Source organism: Schistocerca nitens, chromosome 8, assembly GCF_023898315.1.
Source record: "Schistocerca nitens isolate TAMUIC-IGC-003100 chromosome 8, iqSchNite1.1, whole genome shotgun sequence".
Classification (NCBI taxonomy): Eukaryota; Metazoa; Arthropoda; class Insecta; order Orthoptera; family Acrididae; genus Schistocerca; species Schistocerca nitens.
In genome coordinates this window covers 172,582,325-172,599,660 of record NC_064621.1, presented here as the reverse complement: position 1 = coordinate 172,599,660, position 17,336 = coordinate 172,582,325, and the positions used below count along the sequence as shown (strand labels likewise).

At 43.4% G+C, this 17,336-nt stretch overlaps 1 protein-coding gene across 5 annotated transcripts in view; it reads left to right on the top strand.

Moving 5' to 3' along the window:
• The window catches only part of LOC126199014 (ankyrin repeat and death domain-containing protein 1A-like), an 811,076-nt gene that overhangs the window by 733,320 nt on the left and 60,420 nt on the right, over positions 1-17,336 (top strand). For 3 of the 5 annotated variants that reach the window (XM_049935699.1, XM_049935702.1, XM_049935698.1), the window contains 2 exons: positions 9,002-9,073; positions 14,992-15,211. In XM_049935699.1, coding sequence (XP_049791656.1) covers positions 9,002-9,073; positions 14,992-15,211 — 292 coding nt within the window. The remainder of the gene's footprint in view (positions 1-9,001; positions 9,074-14,991; positions 15,212-17,336) is intronic. The other 2 variants (XM_049935701.1, XM_049935700.1) reach the window with 1 other exon arrangement.

Below are 17,336 nucleotides of genomic sequence, written 5' to 3'. Positions count from 1 at the left end.
TGAAGGACAGTTTGGAGCTACTCGAGAGGGATAAGACGACACTGGGCTTTACCCTAGCTCCTTCCATTTACTTAATAAATCGCAATGACCGGAACACAACACAGCGCTATTGAAGCACTCATCACAACCATCACGAAGACATATTACGGTGGGAAAAGGAGACTCCGGCTCTGCACTTCGCCGCGACTCGCAAAAACCCAATTACATTGCCCAAAAGTAAAAAACAATTTTAGATTTTGCCTTCGCTTCATGAGTCAAAGCTTACTACTTCTGATTTGAGAAAACCAACTGTGACAAAGAAAAATGTTTCTGTTATACATAATTGGTGCAAATATTTTATTTGAATGGGTTGAGAGAAAACAATAAATTTTAACTGCATATGCCAACAACCCTGAGAATCCGAATCACATTTTTGTATGACAGTTATTTTCTAGGGTTTCTGAACTGATGGATCAATGTTTAGTAGTTGGTTGGGTTGGAACAGAATTATATGGTGGCTTTATCAGGTCACCTTCTTTTGGCTTGCCTCTTGCGAGTTAGCTCTGGAGCACCAGTATATTCAGACATGGCGCTATGACGCAATTCAGCTTTCGAACTAAGCTTTGAGAAGTCTATGAATAGTCTTCTGCCATGTGGATCATTATTTAGTCTCAAATATCTCATCAAGACCTTAACATCACAGCAACCAACAAAACTGTCTTCCTTCTCAAAAGAATCATTACCTACGAGGATGTCTGTATTGTGAAACCCTGGCATTACTTTGGAGAAGATTCCATTACTGATGTTCTCACCCAAGAATTTCTGTCTCCTCTTTCGCCAAATGATGGTCTCGAATGAGATGAATCAGTTCTGCTTGACTCAATCTGCGAGGTTTATTTTATTTATTCATTTATTTTGTCAAAATCAGATGCGTAGGATGTGAAAGGCTAGTCGGATCCTTCTGCATCCACACCGCCTTCAGCTTCTGCATGAAGCTTATTATTCTGGGGTCGAGCGGAACTGGTAAATCAACTGAACATGGAATGGGTTGACTACCAGATGGAACGTAACAAATACCGAACCCCTCCTCTCTTCTTCATTGACAATCCTGCCTTTACGCGTGGAGTCGAACAGAAGAAGTAATTATTTGTATCTTTGGAGGCTCCCGCCAGACTATAGGAACAAGGAAAGACAAACATCCTTTTTTTAAAAATTTCTCAGCCATTCTCGTGGTATAGCTGACTAAAAGTTGCTATGAATGTGAGGAGCCTGTTACTTATCATGCTCCCCTATCTTCATACCAAAATAATGCTTGTAGGCCGTCTTTGAATGTGGCGTCATACTACGTTTTTTCGCCACAAATGTAACAAACTTTTGCAGTGAAGTTACTCATTTTCGTGGCGTTTTAATTCAAAAAATTTTACATTGCAGAAGCACTCGAAACCGGTTACTCTACACTAATTGCTGGGCAAATAATACGAAACTCTCAGTCACTGGAGCATTAATAACATTTTTAACCTGCAAATAGCTAGCGAACGTTTTATTTTGTCATTTAACAGTTATGGTAACTCCAAAACCATAACTATCCACAAACTAAAATTTTACAGTGGAAAAGAATGACATGTCATTTTAACTTCAAAACAAAAGGTAATCTATCATGGTTATTTTTGAATTTAACAGATGGAAATACGTAAGAGTAGGCTATCTTTGAGCCTGAAACATTTTCATTATTGAGAAGTGTGGCCAAATTGTTTCGGTTCGAACTAATGACAAGGTCTTATCGATCATGTTCTTCCAAAATGTACATTAAGTGTACAAGTCAGAGAGTTTAAGTCTCAAATTTTGATTTTTACAGTGAAGTAAACCTAGACCATCAGTATAGAATCCACGGTTAGCAGCAGCTAACAAATATGGTTTATGATACAGATAGTGGATCGTTTCTGGACCAGTAGAAATAATATCTTTTTAGTCAATGTGTTTTTCACAATGCCCGAGTCATTTAACTGATTAGTTCTTAATTTAATGTTTAATGGTATGTAGCCTACCATCAGTTGCACTGATTTAGTGATGGCAGCGAAGCGTAAAGCAGGAAAATCGCTGATCATTCTTTCTGGATTGCCGCAAGCAGTTTTCTCTACATCCCACTTTTCAAGTGTTTTTTTTTATTGCGCTATATTTCTTTCATATTGGTCAGTAATGTTTAAAATTAAGTTTCTCAGTCGAATGAGTGAATATGTATTCACCAGGAGGGATAGAAAGTCGTCAGATGATGGTCTTCCGTATTTCCACACCTCCCTTCTGCCATTTAGCTGGCTGGTGTTAAGCGTGAAACACACCGGCATGGTTTTCGGTAGGTGGATCGTACCTGCATTAAGGAAACAAAGAAAGGCAAGTACAGCTGCATAAAGGCTTCGGCATCAGTTCAACTAATCATTTGACGGCTTCAATTGTGTTTTATCTTTATAATCCATCAACAAGAAAAGAATACTTTTGCCAATGACTCTTGACCCAGTGGAAAGTAGGCATCTAATAATTACTACCAATTTTACGGTAGATACCATCCGACCCGATACATCGTATTCTGTTTTTCTCTCACGTTTTGATGACGGACCTTGCAAGAAAAGCGTTAGTGAAACATTTTACAGACCAGTGTACTGCTGCTATTAGCGACCCAAAGCGGTGACAAGGACCTGCTCTATAATTCATCTAAGGGTCACAGACCTCTTGCGACGCTTGATGCAACAAGTTAAGCTAAAATACACACACTGGTATTTTTGTGCCTCATTAAATAAGCTCATACATTTTTTTTCTAAAGCGTATATTTAGCTCTTGTTCTCTGTTTTTGCTTTGAACCTTCCTCTCTTGTTTTCTCGTGATACTTTACTGCAGCAGTGTACACAGTTCGCTTGCTAGGCATAATGCCGGAAGATGTTTGTCGTACCTAATACGACGATAATGAAAGCAACTGAAGGAAGAAATATGTGTCCTGAGAGCTGAGTGCTAATGAAAGTAGTACGACGAGAACCGCACGAACAAAACCTTCATGATAAAGCATATGCAGAAAAATATGGTATAAACTTCGTAAATGTGAGCACGATGTTTTGACTCCTAACTTTGTTACTTGGTTGGACGAAATTATACATTTTGAGCAGCCATGGAAGGCTCCAGTTCAGACTGTTTCCTTGCACCTGCGAAGCAAAAGTGTCTGCTGTGGACCGAGCATCGTTTTGCACCCTCCACTGGGCCACTGTCTCCGCTGGGCCATGGAGCGTCAATGTGCAACAAGATACTCGGCGAGGAAACGATTCCATCGATACAGAAGACAGCTCGTTTAAAATCAAGGCTGATCATACAAAATGTTGCTTGAAATGGTGTACAACCCTAAAAACCACTATTTATGTTTATGGTTAGCCTACCATGAGCCACAACTAAAGTTTTTCTTTCTGTCAGGGAGGGCTTTCCATCGTATTTGGTGGGTGTTTATTTTAGTTTTCTAATTAGACGTTATGATAATGACCAAATCCTTCCTCTAGTCTAGTTACGAGCAGTGAATGTAAGTGTAGTGTTTAGCACGTGTTCTGTTATTGTCGTGGTCTCCAGTTCGAAGACCGGTTTTTAATTCAATTCTCCATATTGGGGTATCTTTTGCACATCCCGCCCCCTTTGCATCACCACTGCAACCTGTATCCTTTTGAAGATACTTCCTGTACCAAAATCATGATCTTTCTCTATAAAGTTCTTAATCCCCGCCCCTTCCACTTTTTTTCGTTACCAAACTGACAATTCAGTGACACCTCAGAATGTGTTCTATCAACTGATGCCATCTTTTACTCAAGTTGTGCCACACATTTCTTTTTCCGCAATTCGATTTAGAACCTCTTCATTAGTTAATATATCTACTCATGTAATCTTCAGCGTTCTTCCATAGGCCATAAAAGCTTATATTCTCGACTTTGCTGAACCGTTTACTGTCCACGTCCGCTGTCCACGAGCCTCCATAACAGACTTCCTAAAATGGTTCAAATGGCTCTGAGCACTATGCGACTTAACTTCTGAGGTCATGAGTCGCCTAGAACTTAGAACTAATTAAACCTAACTAACCTAAGGACATCACACACATCCATGCCCGAGGCAGGATTCGAACCTGCGATCGTAGCGGTCACGCGGTTCCAGACTGAAGCGCCTTTAACCGCACGGCCACACCGGCCGGCAGACTTCCTAAAACTTAAATGCATATTCCGTATCTGTTTCTTAAAAATCCTTTTCTTTCTATTGCCAGTCAAGTTTTAAACACTCTCTAATCCGAAAATCGTTAGTTTCCTGTCCAAATACCAAGACCATCTCCTGCTTTTAGTATCTCACCTCTAACTTCATATTCTCAGTATAGTCTCGTTTAATTCGACTACATTCCACTTTGTTTTGATATTTATGCTAAAGCACCTTTTGAAAACAGTATCCAACCCATTCACTATATGTTCTAGTGAATTTCAAAGATAACAAAATAATTGGAAAACTTTAATTTTTTAAATATTTTTTTCTTGAAGCACTCTTCAACTGTACTGCCTACTGCGCTATTCCTTATTGCTGTATCTATAGCGTTAGAGAACTTCAAACGTATCTCGTCATTCCTTAGTACTTCCGTATCCCACTTCTTTGCGTATTGATTCTTCCTGACTAATGTCTTGAACTTCAGCCTACTCTTCATCACTACTATATTGTGATCTGAGTCTATATCTGCTCCTGGGTACGCCTTAAAATCCAGTATCTGATTTCGGAATCTCTGTCTGACCATGATGTAATCTAATTGAAATCTTCCCGTATCTCCCGGCCTTTTCCAAGTATACCTCCTTCTCTTGTGATTCTTGAACAGGGTATTCGCTATTACTAGCTGAAACTTGTTGCAGAACTCAATTAGTCTTTCTCCTCTTTCATTCCTTGTCCCAAGCCCATATTCTCCTGTAACCTTTTCTTCTACTGCATTCCAGTCGCCCATGACTATTAGATTTTCGTCCCCCTTTACATACTGCATTACCCTTTCAATATCATCATACACTTTCTCTATCTGTTCATCTTCAGCTTGCGACGTCGGCATGTATACCTAAACTATCGTTGTCGGTGTTGGTCTGCTGTCGATTCTGATTAGAACAAGCCGGTCACTGAACTGTTCACAGTAACACACCCTCTGCCCTACCTCTCTATTCATAACGAATCCTACACCTGTTATACCATTTTCTGCTGCTGTTGGTATTACCCGATACTCATCTGACCAGAAATCCTTGTCTTCCTTCCACTATCACTCTCCAAATTTCTCCTTGGTTTTCTTTACTCTTTGCTCAGTATATGATGTTCCAGGAGGAATGGTAAGTATTGAGGGATATCACAAGAACAATCATTCAAAGCACAAAAGCCTACTAAACATGGACTGCAGCATGCGTGCCTTGTTCAGTGGAAGAGATTTCGTCTACAGTAGCGAAGATGAACAACTGGTCGTAGCTCTTAGGACATACAATTTAGATCCTACGTTTACTCGAATTTCTTTTCTTATTTTGGTCCATACAACCTACTGATGGCAGTTGTCACTGAAACTGCTGATTTTCGATTATATCAGCTTTTTTCCACGCCAGTTTAACCTGGTTGTTAAAACCGCTCAGTTTAACCACTATTTGAAATAACCGATTGTCGGCTTTTTATCCTATTATTTCCTGTAATAAATCTAGAAATCGAACAAACACAAACGTTTTCACTTGCTCAGTTTCAAGATACGTAGAATCAGGATATTAAAGCAAATAAGCAATTAAAAGAAAGCTTACACCGTCCAGGGTTCGCTGCTTTCCTCTGAAAGTGATAAGATGTTGAATAATACAAAAAAATCACCTACTGATTGTAATTTCTGTTTAAACTCTGCTAAAAACTTACGTTGTTGTCTCGGATCGTACCATTGTTAGGGCATTACGAATAGCCAGTGCGAAAGGGTGAAAACTGAAATGACGAACTCTGTGAAATTTAAAATTTTCCTGGCGAACTAAATATTCAAAAAGATTTCGGACTTCTATCCACGATATTTCGACTGGATAATTGCCAGCCATCCTCAGGTGAGCCATCGAAGACTGACGAAGACGCTCTCCGTTCCGCAATATATAGTGTGCAGCGAGTATTCCGCGCATGCGTCAAAATCATATTGACAGACGAACCACACCACCCGCCAACAGGGATCTCGCTGGTGGAAGCTAACGACGACCGGCTGCAAGCCTGAAATCTTTTTGAATATTTAGTTCGCCGGGAAAATTTTAAATTTCACATCACACGCCTTTACGGGGAGGAGATGGCCTCAAATGTAAGAAGTTTTGACAAACTACGTGGTAAGAGAGCTAAGCTTTAGTATTCTTTGACCTTTTTAATTGAGATGTCGGGACCATGGCATAATACCAAAATTTGCTAGAGTGACGCATTTTATTAAACTGCCACTGCACAGAAGATAACGGAAAGGCCAGTCACGCTATTGTTAAAGAGAGGATTTGCCACACAAGACGAAGATTGGATGTCATTTCAGAAGAATTGTTCCACCTGCATCTGAAGATTGCAGCACATCTGTCTACTGTATCATGGGACTGGGTTGATGGAGTGACTTCCGCCAAATTTGAGTGGGTACACAAGGATGCAAGTTCTCAGCAGTCGTCGCCACAGGGGATTACTGCACAACGTTCCGTTGTTAACTTCACGGACAAGAATTTGGACGACGAGACGCTCTCGGTATTAAGTAAGGGTTTGAATTTTGCACCTACACCTAGAGCACCACCTTTGATAAGTTTTGTGAGTGGTGTTGAAGAAGCCGTACGACGCCTTCCTATGGAAACTGCAGAAGAAGTAAGGAGGGAAACTTGCCGTGCTCTTCTGAAAGCTCCTCGTCAACGCAGTAACATAAGATCCGGACGTTGTGGTACTGAAGGCCGATAAAGGCACTTTACTGTACTGTTACCTCACAGTTTGTATGTGGATAAGATGTATGGTCTACTAAGTGATTCTGCCTACAGGAAGATTGATAACGATCCTACAGGACGTGTGCAACGGAAGACATCTACACTCCTGAATTCTTCCTCGTGGCCTCCAGAGACGATCAAGCGCGTAAGACCTCATGGCAGCATACCTCCAAGACTGTATGGCCTTCCGAAGGTACATAAAGACGGACTACCCTTACGGCCAATAGTGAGCAATATTGGGGCCCCACTTATGATTTAGCCAAACATCTTGCATCCTTGCTGAGGCCATTTGTGGGCGAATGTCCACATCACATACAAAACTCGGCCGATTTTATCAACAGACTGGGGGCTCTCCGCCTAAGTAATTCTGATCTTTTAGTTAGTTTTGATGTGGTGTCTCTTTTTACAAAGGTACCCCTCGCAGACTCCTTGGCACTGATTGGCAATACGTTTCAGATGGGAACCACTGCTTTGTTTCGCCACGCTCTCTCCTCAACATATTTTATGTTCAACCAAGAATATTTTGAACAGATTGACGGCGTCGCCATGGGTAGCCCCTTGTCTACCTTGGTGGCCAACATTTTTATGGAGGATTTTGAGGAGAGAGCACTTGAATCAGAAGCCCGCAAACCAACCGTTTTTTGGAGGCACGTGGATGACACTTTCGTAGTGTGGCCTCATGGAGAAGACAAATTAATGGAGTTTTTACATCCCCTCAACTCCATTGATGAGAACATTCAGTTTACCATGGAATTAGAGAGAAATGGTTGCCTCCCTTTCTTGGATGTGCTAGTTAGACGGAAGATTGATGGCCCTCTGGGGCATTCACTTTATCGGAAGCCCACACACACTGATTTGTATTTAAATTCGTCCAGCTGCCATCACCCATCGCATACAATGAGTGTACTTAAAACACTTGTACACAGGGCTCATGTAGTGTCAGATGCAGATAGTTTGCCTGAAGAGCTTGCCCACCTGAAGAGGGTTTTCAAAGAGAATGGATATTCTGCCCGGCAAATTAGCAAGGCACTTGCAATTAAGTCAAAGAAACAGGGAGTGGAGAAAGAAGAGAGCACGCCTACTAAATCTTTAGCTTTTCTTCCCTTTGTTGGAAACATTTCCTTCAAAATTGGAAGAATCCTCCACGGTTTCGAAGTGAAAGTGATTTTCCGTCTACCATCGAAGATTTCCGACCTGCTGGGATCAGTGAAAGACGATCTGGTATTGCGGAAGGCGGGAATAAAAAATACCTCGTCAGTGTGGCATAGGACAAACACTGCGAACAGTAGAAGATCGTTGCACTGAACATCAACGCTGTACCCGCCTTTTTCAACCTAGGAAGTCTGCAATTGCTGAGCATTGCATTTCCACTGGACACACAATGGAGTATGAAAAGACAACAATTTTGGCCACAGCATCATCCTTTTGGGACTCCGTCATAAAAGAATCAGTGGAAATTCGCATGACAGACAATCTTATCAACCGTGACAATGGCTAACAGCTAGATAATGCGCGGAACCCCGTCATCTCTAAGATCTGCTCCAGACGAAGACGTCAGAGTACTCCGATGGCCGCGGCAATTGACAACGCCGAAGACAGTTGAGTTCTGCAGTTCCACCAGCGAGGGCGCTGCTGGCGGGCGGTGTGGTTCGTCTGTCAATATGAATTTGACGCATGCGCGGAATACTCGCTGTAAGCTATGTATAGCGGAACGGAGGGCGTCTTCGTCAGTCTTCGATGGCTCACCTGGGGATGACTGGCAGTTGTCCAGTCGAAATATCGTGGATGGAAGCCCGAAATCTTTTTGAATCTGACGAACTCTGTTTTTCGTATTAATTTGTCCGTTTTTAAAAGCTACAGGCAGAAAAAGGCATACAACAGATCAGCTACTTTCTATTTTTATTATATAATATGGACGAATTGTTGTTGGTTTTTGATTTATTACTGTTTTATTATTTCATAGAAATGACAGAAAATCTTTCATCTTTTAAAACAGATAAAGCATTTTACTTCACTGCAATGTCACTACTTAAAAATATTTCCAGACTAGAGTTGGTGCCATTCTGCAATGCAACGGATGTCCGGCGCCGACAGCGAGAGACTACCAAATAAAACAGGTGGGGGCACGTCTTGCATACAGTTCGTACACCTGTACCTTGCCCACGACACACGGCAACAGGTGCATTATTGTCTCAGCAATACTGTACCAACTCTTATGGGATGTCTTTGGTGCTCGCTTCCGTCGGCATTGTTATTTAAAATAGCACTGATTGCTTTTCCCAATTTCTACTACAACTCCATATTTCAAACCACTGCAAACTTTACAAATAAAAATTACTCCATTTTAAAAAAGATTGATTTAAAAATGAAAAATGTTTGCACTGCTGCTATGGCTAAGTGATATTTCGGTATTTACTCGTTTATTAGCAAAAAATTACAAAATACCGTTATAACCGAGACCAAACAAATACCGAAAAATTGAAGATATCCAGAACTAAAACAACAGTATCGCTTTTAACAGGTCGGTTTGTCCCATAGCTAAGACTGCATCTTAGCTCTTAAGGTTCCTATTTCAGCCCAAGTTTACAATACTTTTTGTTTCGATTGGTCGCTCCTGCCAGATCCCTGAATGCTTAAAATTTCTCGGGGGATACACTGTGTACAGAAATAATGTCATCAGCGATAGCCTGTAGCCCTGTCTCACTCCTTTCTCAATTACGGTCCCCTTTTATCATCCTATCTGCACTGTGGTTCAGGCAGAAGTTGTAGCTAACGTTTCGTTTATCGTACTTGTCCATTCTACATTCAGAATTTGAAAGTTATCCCATGTAACATTATCAAATTGTTTACAGATGCAGTAGATCTGAATTTTAAATGCTTCTGTCTATCTTCTTGAATAAGCTCTAGTGTTAGCACAGCCTCCCGTCTTCCAACATTTCTCCAGAACCCAAACCGATCTTCCCTGAAATCAACTGCTGCGTATTTCCATACTTCTGTAGGTAATTCCTGACAGTTTTTCACAACCATGACATATTAATACTGTTGGACAGAAATAATAGCAGCCAATAGTGGACGACACAGAAATATCGTACATACGTAATAGAGATGAAATAGTATACTTACAATGAAAAATGATAGAGATTTCAACACGTGGTGGAAAGCAGGACAACGGCCATAAATAATGTTTGACACAGGTCAGATTCCAAACATAAAAGACGCTATCGGACTGTTAGTAAGGGACATGCCTTCCTCGAGCTCTAACGCTTATTTTGCATCTGTTATGCATGCGGGCGACCAAACTGTTGAGGAGTCCCTGAGGGATTCTCGCCCACCCCTCTCCCAAAGCGGTTTTCAGTTCTTGCACGGTTCAGGGAGGCGGTGTTCTTTGGTAAACAGTTCTGCCAAGAGCATCCTAAGAATTCCCTATAGGGTTAACGTCTGAGAAGTACGCAGGCCATTCCAAACGTTCAATACCCTCACTTTCCAGTGTGTCTGACACCTCAGCGATAGTGTCTGCGCTGGCGTTGTCGTCCATTAACAGAAAGTCGGGACCTACTGCACTCACAACACGATCCGGAATAATTTCCCTGCAATACCAGTGCCCTGTATCGTTACCGTGCGAAATAGATGCAGCCGTATTCGGCCGTTGTGCATAATGCCTGCCTACACCATAACGCCTAGGCAATATCGATCATTAGTATTCTGTGCTATGTAACGTGTTCACCTGTCTGTCCACACTAGCTGGTGGCCAGAATCACAAGTCGCAGTGAAACAGGACTCGTCGGAGAACATCACTTTGGATGGGTCCGCGCCGATAGCTGAGTGGTCAGCGTGACGCATTGCGGTCCTACGGTCCCAGGTTCGATTACCGGCTGGGTCGGAGATTTTCACCGCTCAAGGACTGGGTGATGTGCTGTCTTTATCATCATTTTATCTCCATCCGGCGCGCTGGTCGCTCAGTGTGGCATCGAAGACCTGCACCAAGGCAGCCGGACCTGCCTCGCAAGGGTTCTCCGGGCCAATGACGCCAAACACTCATTTTCATTTATATCACTCTGGATCTCTGTTGTTCACACCAACCAGTACGTTCGCGACACCAGCAAACTGTTACTCGACCATGGCGTAGTCGTGGTGCCAAGTATTTAACAACCTTCCGAGCATACAAACGTACCTGATTTAATCGTCGTGAAATACCGGTTGATCAAAAAGTCAGTATAAATTTAAAAAGTGAATAAATCACGGAATAATATAGATAGACAGGTACAAATTGACACACATGCTTGGAATGACATGGGGTTTTATTAGAACCCAAAAAATGTCCGACAGATGGCGCTTCATCTGATCAGAATAGCAATAATTAGCATAAAAAAGTAAGACAAAGCAAACATGATGTTCTTTACAGGAAATGCTCAATATGTCCACCATCATTCCTCAACAATAGCTATAGTCGAGGAATAATGTTGTGAACAGCACTGTAAAGCATGTCCGGAGTTATAGTGAGGCATTGGCGTCGGATGTTGTTTTTCAGCGTCCCTAGAGATGTCGATCGATCACGATAAACTTGCTACTTCAGGTAACCCCAAAGCCAATAATCACACGGACTGAGGTCTGGGGATCTGGGAGGCCAAGCATGACGAATGTGGCGGCTGAGTACACGATCATCAGCAAACGACACGCGCAAGAGATCTTTCATGTGTCTAGCAATAAGGGGTGGTTCTAATAACACCCCATGTCATTCCAAGCATGTATGTGGATGTTTACCTCTCTATCTACATTATTCCGTGGTTTATTAAGTTTTCGTATTTATACTGTCTCTTTGATCACCCGGTAGTTCTAGCAGAGATACGTGCTCCGCTAGCAGTTGCAGAGCCTGTCTATGAGTGAGATATCTGCTCCATTTCTTCACTAGTGCTACGTATGGACCCTCTTTCAGTGTGGCGGTCCGTTTGCTACCACCGACATCCTTCCACGTAACAATTACGGCTTCAGCGGTCTTTTTTTAGTCGCAAGATGCCACTTTTGGACACTTCCATTCCTTGGCCATAGTAAACCCACTTTCACCGTCTTCTAGCTGTCCAACTGCACTTACACGGTCGTAAGCACTCAGATGTCTTGCAGACATGTCGTACCATGCGGAATGTTGCACTAGTCGGTTCCACAACAACCTTCGTCAAATGTCGCACTGTGTCATCTGTCGAATCCATACAGAGCTTTCGTGAAAAGGCTTCGCTGCATTTCAGCCCCGCCCGCTACATTTCGTTTTACTATCATTGGTCAGGTGTAAACCGTGGATTTACTTTCAAAACCTTTTCTTAAGAAATAAAATGGCTCAAATGGCTCTGAGCACTATGGGACTTAACTGCTGAGGTCATCAGTCCCCTAGAACTTAGAACTACTTAAACCTAACTAACCTAAGGACATCACACACATCCATGCCCGAGGCAGGATTCGAACCTGCGACCGTAGCGGTCACGCGGTTCCAGACTGTAGCGCATAGAACCGTTCGGCCACTCCAGCCACCTTTTCTTAAGAATTTACTGTATTTACTAGCGATTCATCAAGAACATTAACACATTTAATCACACTATGTCGGCGTGGAAATAGTTGCCAGTGGGTAACTGATGTAAACAAATTAAATTTCTTTCAACAAATGGAAATTTTATTCCTAAAAGCCCCTTTTTTCTAACAGATTTAAAATTATATTCAGAATGCACCCTCTAAATATCAAGTTACAATTTAGTCAGAGGCACAAAGAACAATATTATGAGCTTTCGGACTGAGAACCTTGCCGCTCCCTTTTGACTCGGCCGTAGTCACGACCGCTCACAATAACCTCTGAAAGACTACACTGGTGGAAATCCGCAACATACCAGACTACTTTGAACTAAAAATTTTAACAACACACACAAGCACATAAACTATTCACCCCGTGTGAGGGATGGTACAAAACACTAACATTAAAAAAAATTAACTTGCCACCAAAGGTGCAGTTTGATTAAAAAAAAATCTCTTGCGGTGGTAGGGTGGCAATTTTATATACTAAAATGACTATTTAAATAAAAACCCATGAAATGCAGTCTTACATAAAAAAAATACAAACACGCTCTACATTACACATATACCGCCTCTCAAGATGATTGGCAAGATAAAAACGTATTTCAGGAATTCGGCCGTTACACTTCAAAGAATAAATTCGTTAACACCGAATCCGACAAACATGACAGAGGCAGCTATTAACGTACGGCAGACCGACAGACAGACACTAACTGCCTAACAAATTCGGACGAGAGACAGACGAGCAAGCTGGGGACGAGAGACTGACCAAGAAAACAAGTAGAATTTAACAAGTAAATGAAACGACATATCACTGATCACTTAACTTCTAATAAACTGCGATGTGTGGAGAAGACCTGGCGCAGCAGCCCAATGCTCTCCCGAACCGTCCGCTGCCAGCCGCCTCAACGGACGCAGGAAGGAGCGCCGATCTTCCGTCACCCGGCGTCGCAGCTCGCCCCGGCCAAACCGATGTTGTGGATTGACTCCTGTTGCTTTCGTGTCAGCCGCGATGTCACTTCACCTCCCCATACGGAGTGGCCCACTAGACTGACGTGGCGACCTCACATGCGCCGACGCTCAAGACGGACAAGTCATCTTGTGTCCCAGTGCGCGACCGACCAACCGATCGATACAATCGCCAATGACCACTGCCTGAACAAACTCGAGCAGCACTCCGGACGACAGACAGACACTGATTGCCCCACACTGACCCGGCTGACCAACGGATCCGCTGGCGGTCCGCAACCTCGTGGTCGTGCGGTAGCGTTCTCGCGTCCCACGCCCGGGTTTCCGGGTTCGATTCTCGGCAGGGTCAGGGATTTTCTCTGCCTCGTGATGACTGGGTGTTGTGTAATGTCCTTAGGTTAGTTAGGTTTAAGTAGTTCTAAGTTCTAGGGGACTGATGACCATAGATGTTAAGTCCCATAGTGCTCAGAGTCATCCGCTGGGGAGTTTTTTTTTCTTTATTGTTATTTTCATACCTGTACAATCAGGTAGGTTGTCAGCGGCATGCTACGCCGCTCTTCAGCCATAGAGTTGACAATGATATAACACAGAATGGAGATCCAGAATAAACACAGTGACAGGCAAAAAATAGTGGACACAGAAATACAAAAAAACACGGAGCCGTTCACACTCGACGATAACGACACTGAAAACATGTTGACACGGCGCACATAACACTGAGGAATCCGACGGCACAAGTGAACGTATGAGCGTGACGGTGGACAATAAAAACACAAAACGACGGCACACACACGCGAAACTGATGGCTATGATCTCCGGCGCGCGAATGTCCACAGAGCGTGTACGAGGAAGAAGGGGGAGTGGGAGGGAGAGGGGTGAGCAAGGATGCCAATGGCGGAGAAGACGGAAGTAGAAGATGGAGGAAGGGCTGGAGGGGAAGCCCGAGGGAGGAGTGGGGAGAAAGGGAGGAGGGAGGGAAGGGGGAGAGAAGGGAGGGAGGGTGCCCAAAGGAACAAACACACGAAGAAGGAGGGAGGATCAAAGTTGGTAGGAGGTGTAGATACAGGGGAGGAGGGCATCATCAGGGAGGGGGAGCTGGCGGAAGCCACCTTGGGAGAGGGTAAGGAGGGTGGAGAGGTGGAGAGCAGGTGGGACATGGGAATACTGGCGCGGCCGCTGGCGAGCTCAAAGCGCCCCTTAAATACACGTGAACAGGCAACCTTTCCCGTTTCCCAACAGAGGGAGACACCAAAGCTGGATTGCCACAGCGGCGCCACCGCCAAAAACGGAGAGCGACTACTTCACACTAAGCGCTGGGTCGCGCTCTTCAAAACAGCAATTTTTACCACGGCTCAAGGTGCTCCATAGTAATTGTCGGTTGTTCCATAGCAAGTGGGTTATTTCTGAGCAAGTGTCAGTTGTGGTCAAGCAATGTGATACTCTCGCCTGCCAGCAGCCGCCTTACCCGTTGTGATGGGCGAGTGAGAGGAACGAGTGTGGCCGTGTTGCACAGGACGCGGCCGACGAGGACGGTGATGGCGCGGAGAGAGGGGGGCGCGGCCGGCGGCGCTGGCAGCTGAGCCGCGAGGAGGCTGCGACGGGCAACGAGCGCCTGCGCGCCGTCCTCTGGAAGGTGGCCTACAAGCAGCTGGCGCCCGGCGAGTGGAAGCGCCTCGCGCACCACTGGGCCTTCACCGACGAGCAGATCAAGGCCATCGAGCACCAGTACACCGGTAAGGCCTGCGCCGCTTCACACTGTCTCTACTTCTTACACTCACGGAACTGGAAGGTGTTATTACGTATATTGATAACACTGGTCAACACTCATTTTCTTGCCAAGGATATTTGAGTGGCTTTAGGATGGGTTAGTGGTGCTGAGGACGAATATAGCAACCATTTATGCAGTTTGGCTCTAGTTTTTGAGATAATGCATGATTTATTCAAAAAATTAGAAAAAATTGCTAACACTGAACTCGAGCGCTACAAACTACAATGAAAAAAGAAAATAATCTTTATAAATAGCTTCTATGAAAACCTGATAGGCATTTGTCCACGTATAAAACATAATTGAAAAGTTTCTCTATAAGTATATCATTTACCGTCCATGACGAACCGCTTCCTGCACGCTTTCCTTTTATAGGTCTCTTCAGAACAGTCACGTTGCAGATTCCAGCAATAATCTGCCATCATATGCCTGTCCCATCTTCCTTTATATCTTTCCTCTATTCCTTTCATATCTTGATGGAACCGCTCTCCTTGTTCCTCACTGAAATCACCTAGATTACGAGGAAATCGATCCAAGTGGCTGTGAAGGAAGTGCAATTTTATGCTCATGTTAGCTCCTAAGTTTTGAAAGTTAGTGAGCATGTTTTTGACCAGTTCCTCGTAATTGGGAGCTTTATGATTGCCCAAAAAACATTTTACAACAGCGACAAAACTGTTCCAGGCCGATGCTTCAGTGACAGTCATGACACTTGTAAAATTGGTATCGTTGATGAGCCTGCGAATTTGAGGACCATCAAATATTCCTGCCTTAAGTTTTTCACTACTGAGTCCAGGGAACGTATTGCAGATGTATGTGAAGCAATTACCATTTCTGTCTAAAGCTTTGGTGAATTGCTTCATTAGTCCTAACTTAATATGTAATGGTGGAAGAACAATCTTGTCCCTACTAACCAGAGGTTCATTAATGATGTTTGCTTCACCAACAGCCATATGTTCCCTTGGAGGCCATGTTTTCTGCTTCCAATGTTCGTGCTTTGCCCTACTATCCCACATGCAGATAAAACATGGGTGCTTTGTGTATCCACTTTGTTGTCCAAGCAAGAAGTTCACCATTTTCAAATCAACACAAATCAACCACTGGTGCTGCATATACTGAATTTTCTGCAGAACCATCTTGATGTTAGCATATGCTTCACAAAGTTTTGTTGAGTGGGCAATTGGAATAGATGCGTAACGATTGCCATTGTGTAGGAGAACACATTTTAAACTTCTAGTGGAACTGTCTATGAAGAGACGCCAGTCCTCTGGTCTATATTCCGGCAGCCCCAATTCAAGTAAAAGTCCAGGTATATTGCTGCAATACACTATAACCTCTTCTTGGTTGAAGTATGGAAGAAGGTTTTCTTCTCTCGTCCGGTAAGCTGTTATTTTAACACTTGGATGAAGACAGTTCTTTTCCTTAAGCCTGGATGCTAAGAGTTCTGATGCTTGCTTTGAAAGATTGAGTTCTCGTATCAAGTCACTGAGCTCCTTCTGGTCGAACTGCTGGGGTTGCGTCTCACGTCCTTCGTATTCCGAACCACTACTTGTACATTCCTCGCCGTGCACATCGTCATCTGATGATGTTAGCGTGGGTAATGTTGTGAAGGTTGGTACAGGAACATCGTTGCTGTGCACCACCGGTCTTCTTGCTGACTCCAAATCGGGATATTCCCACTTTCGTTTTTTGAACCTATTAAAACCTTTCACATTAACAATGCAAAAATAGCAATCATCTGTATGGTTCTTCTGCTCTCGCCATACCATAGGCACTCCGAAGTTTAAGCTTTTCCTTTTTCGTTTTGTCCACTGCCGTAAGCACTCCACACAGCATTTACAAACTTTATGGGGTGCCCACGCCTTGTCTTGATCTCCAAGTTTAATTCCGAAATATGCCAGATACGCTTCCTTCACAAAAGGAGTGATAATCTTCCTGTTCTTTTGAAGAACGTATTCACCACAAATGTAGCAGAACTCATCTGGATGGTGCACGCAAAGACGGCGTGAAGAACTCATGTTTTCCTAAAACAAAATTGCACAAATACTACATATTATGCAGAACTTTCTTGTATTTGCATGTCAATCACATCCAAC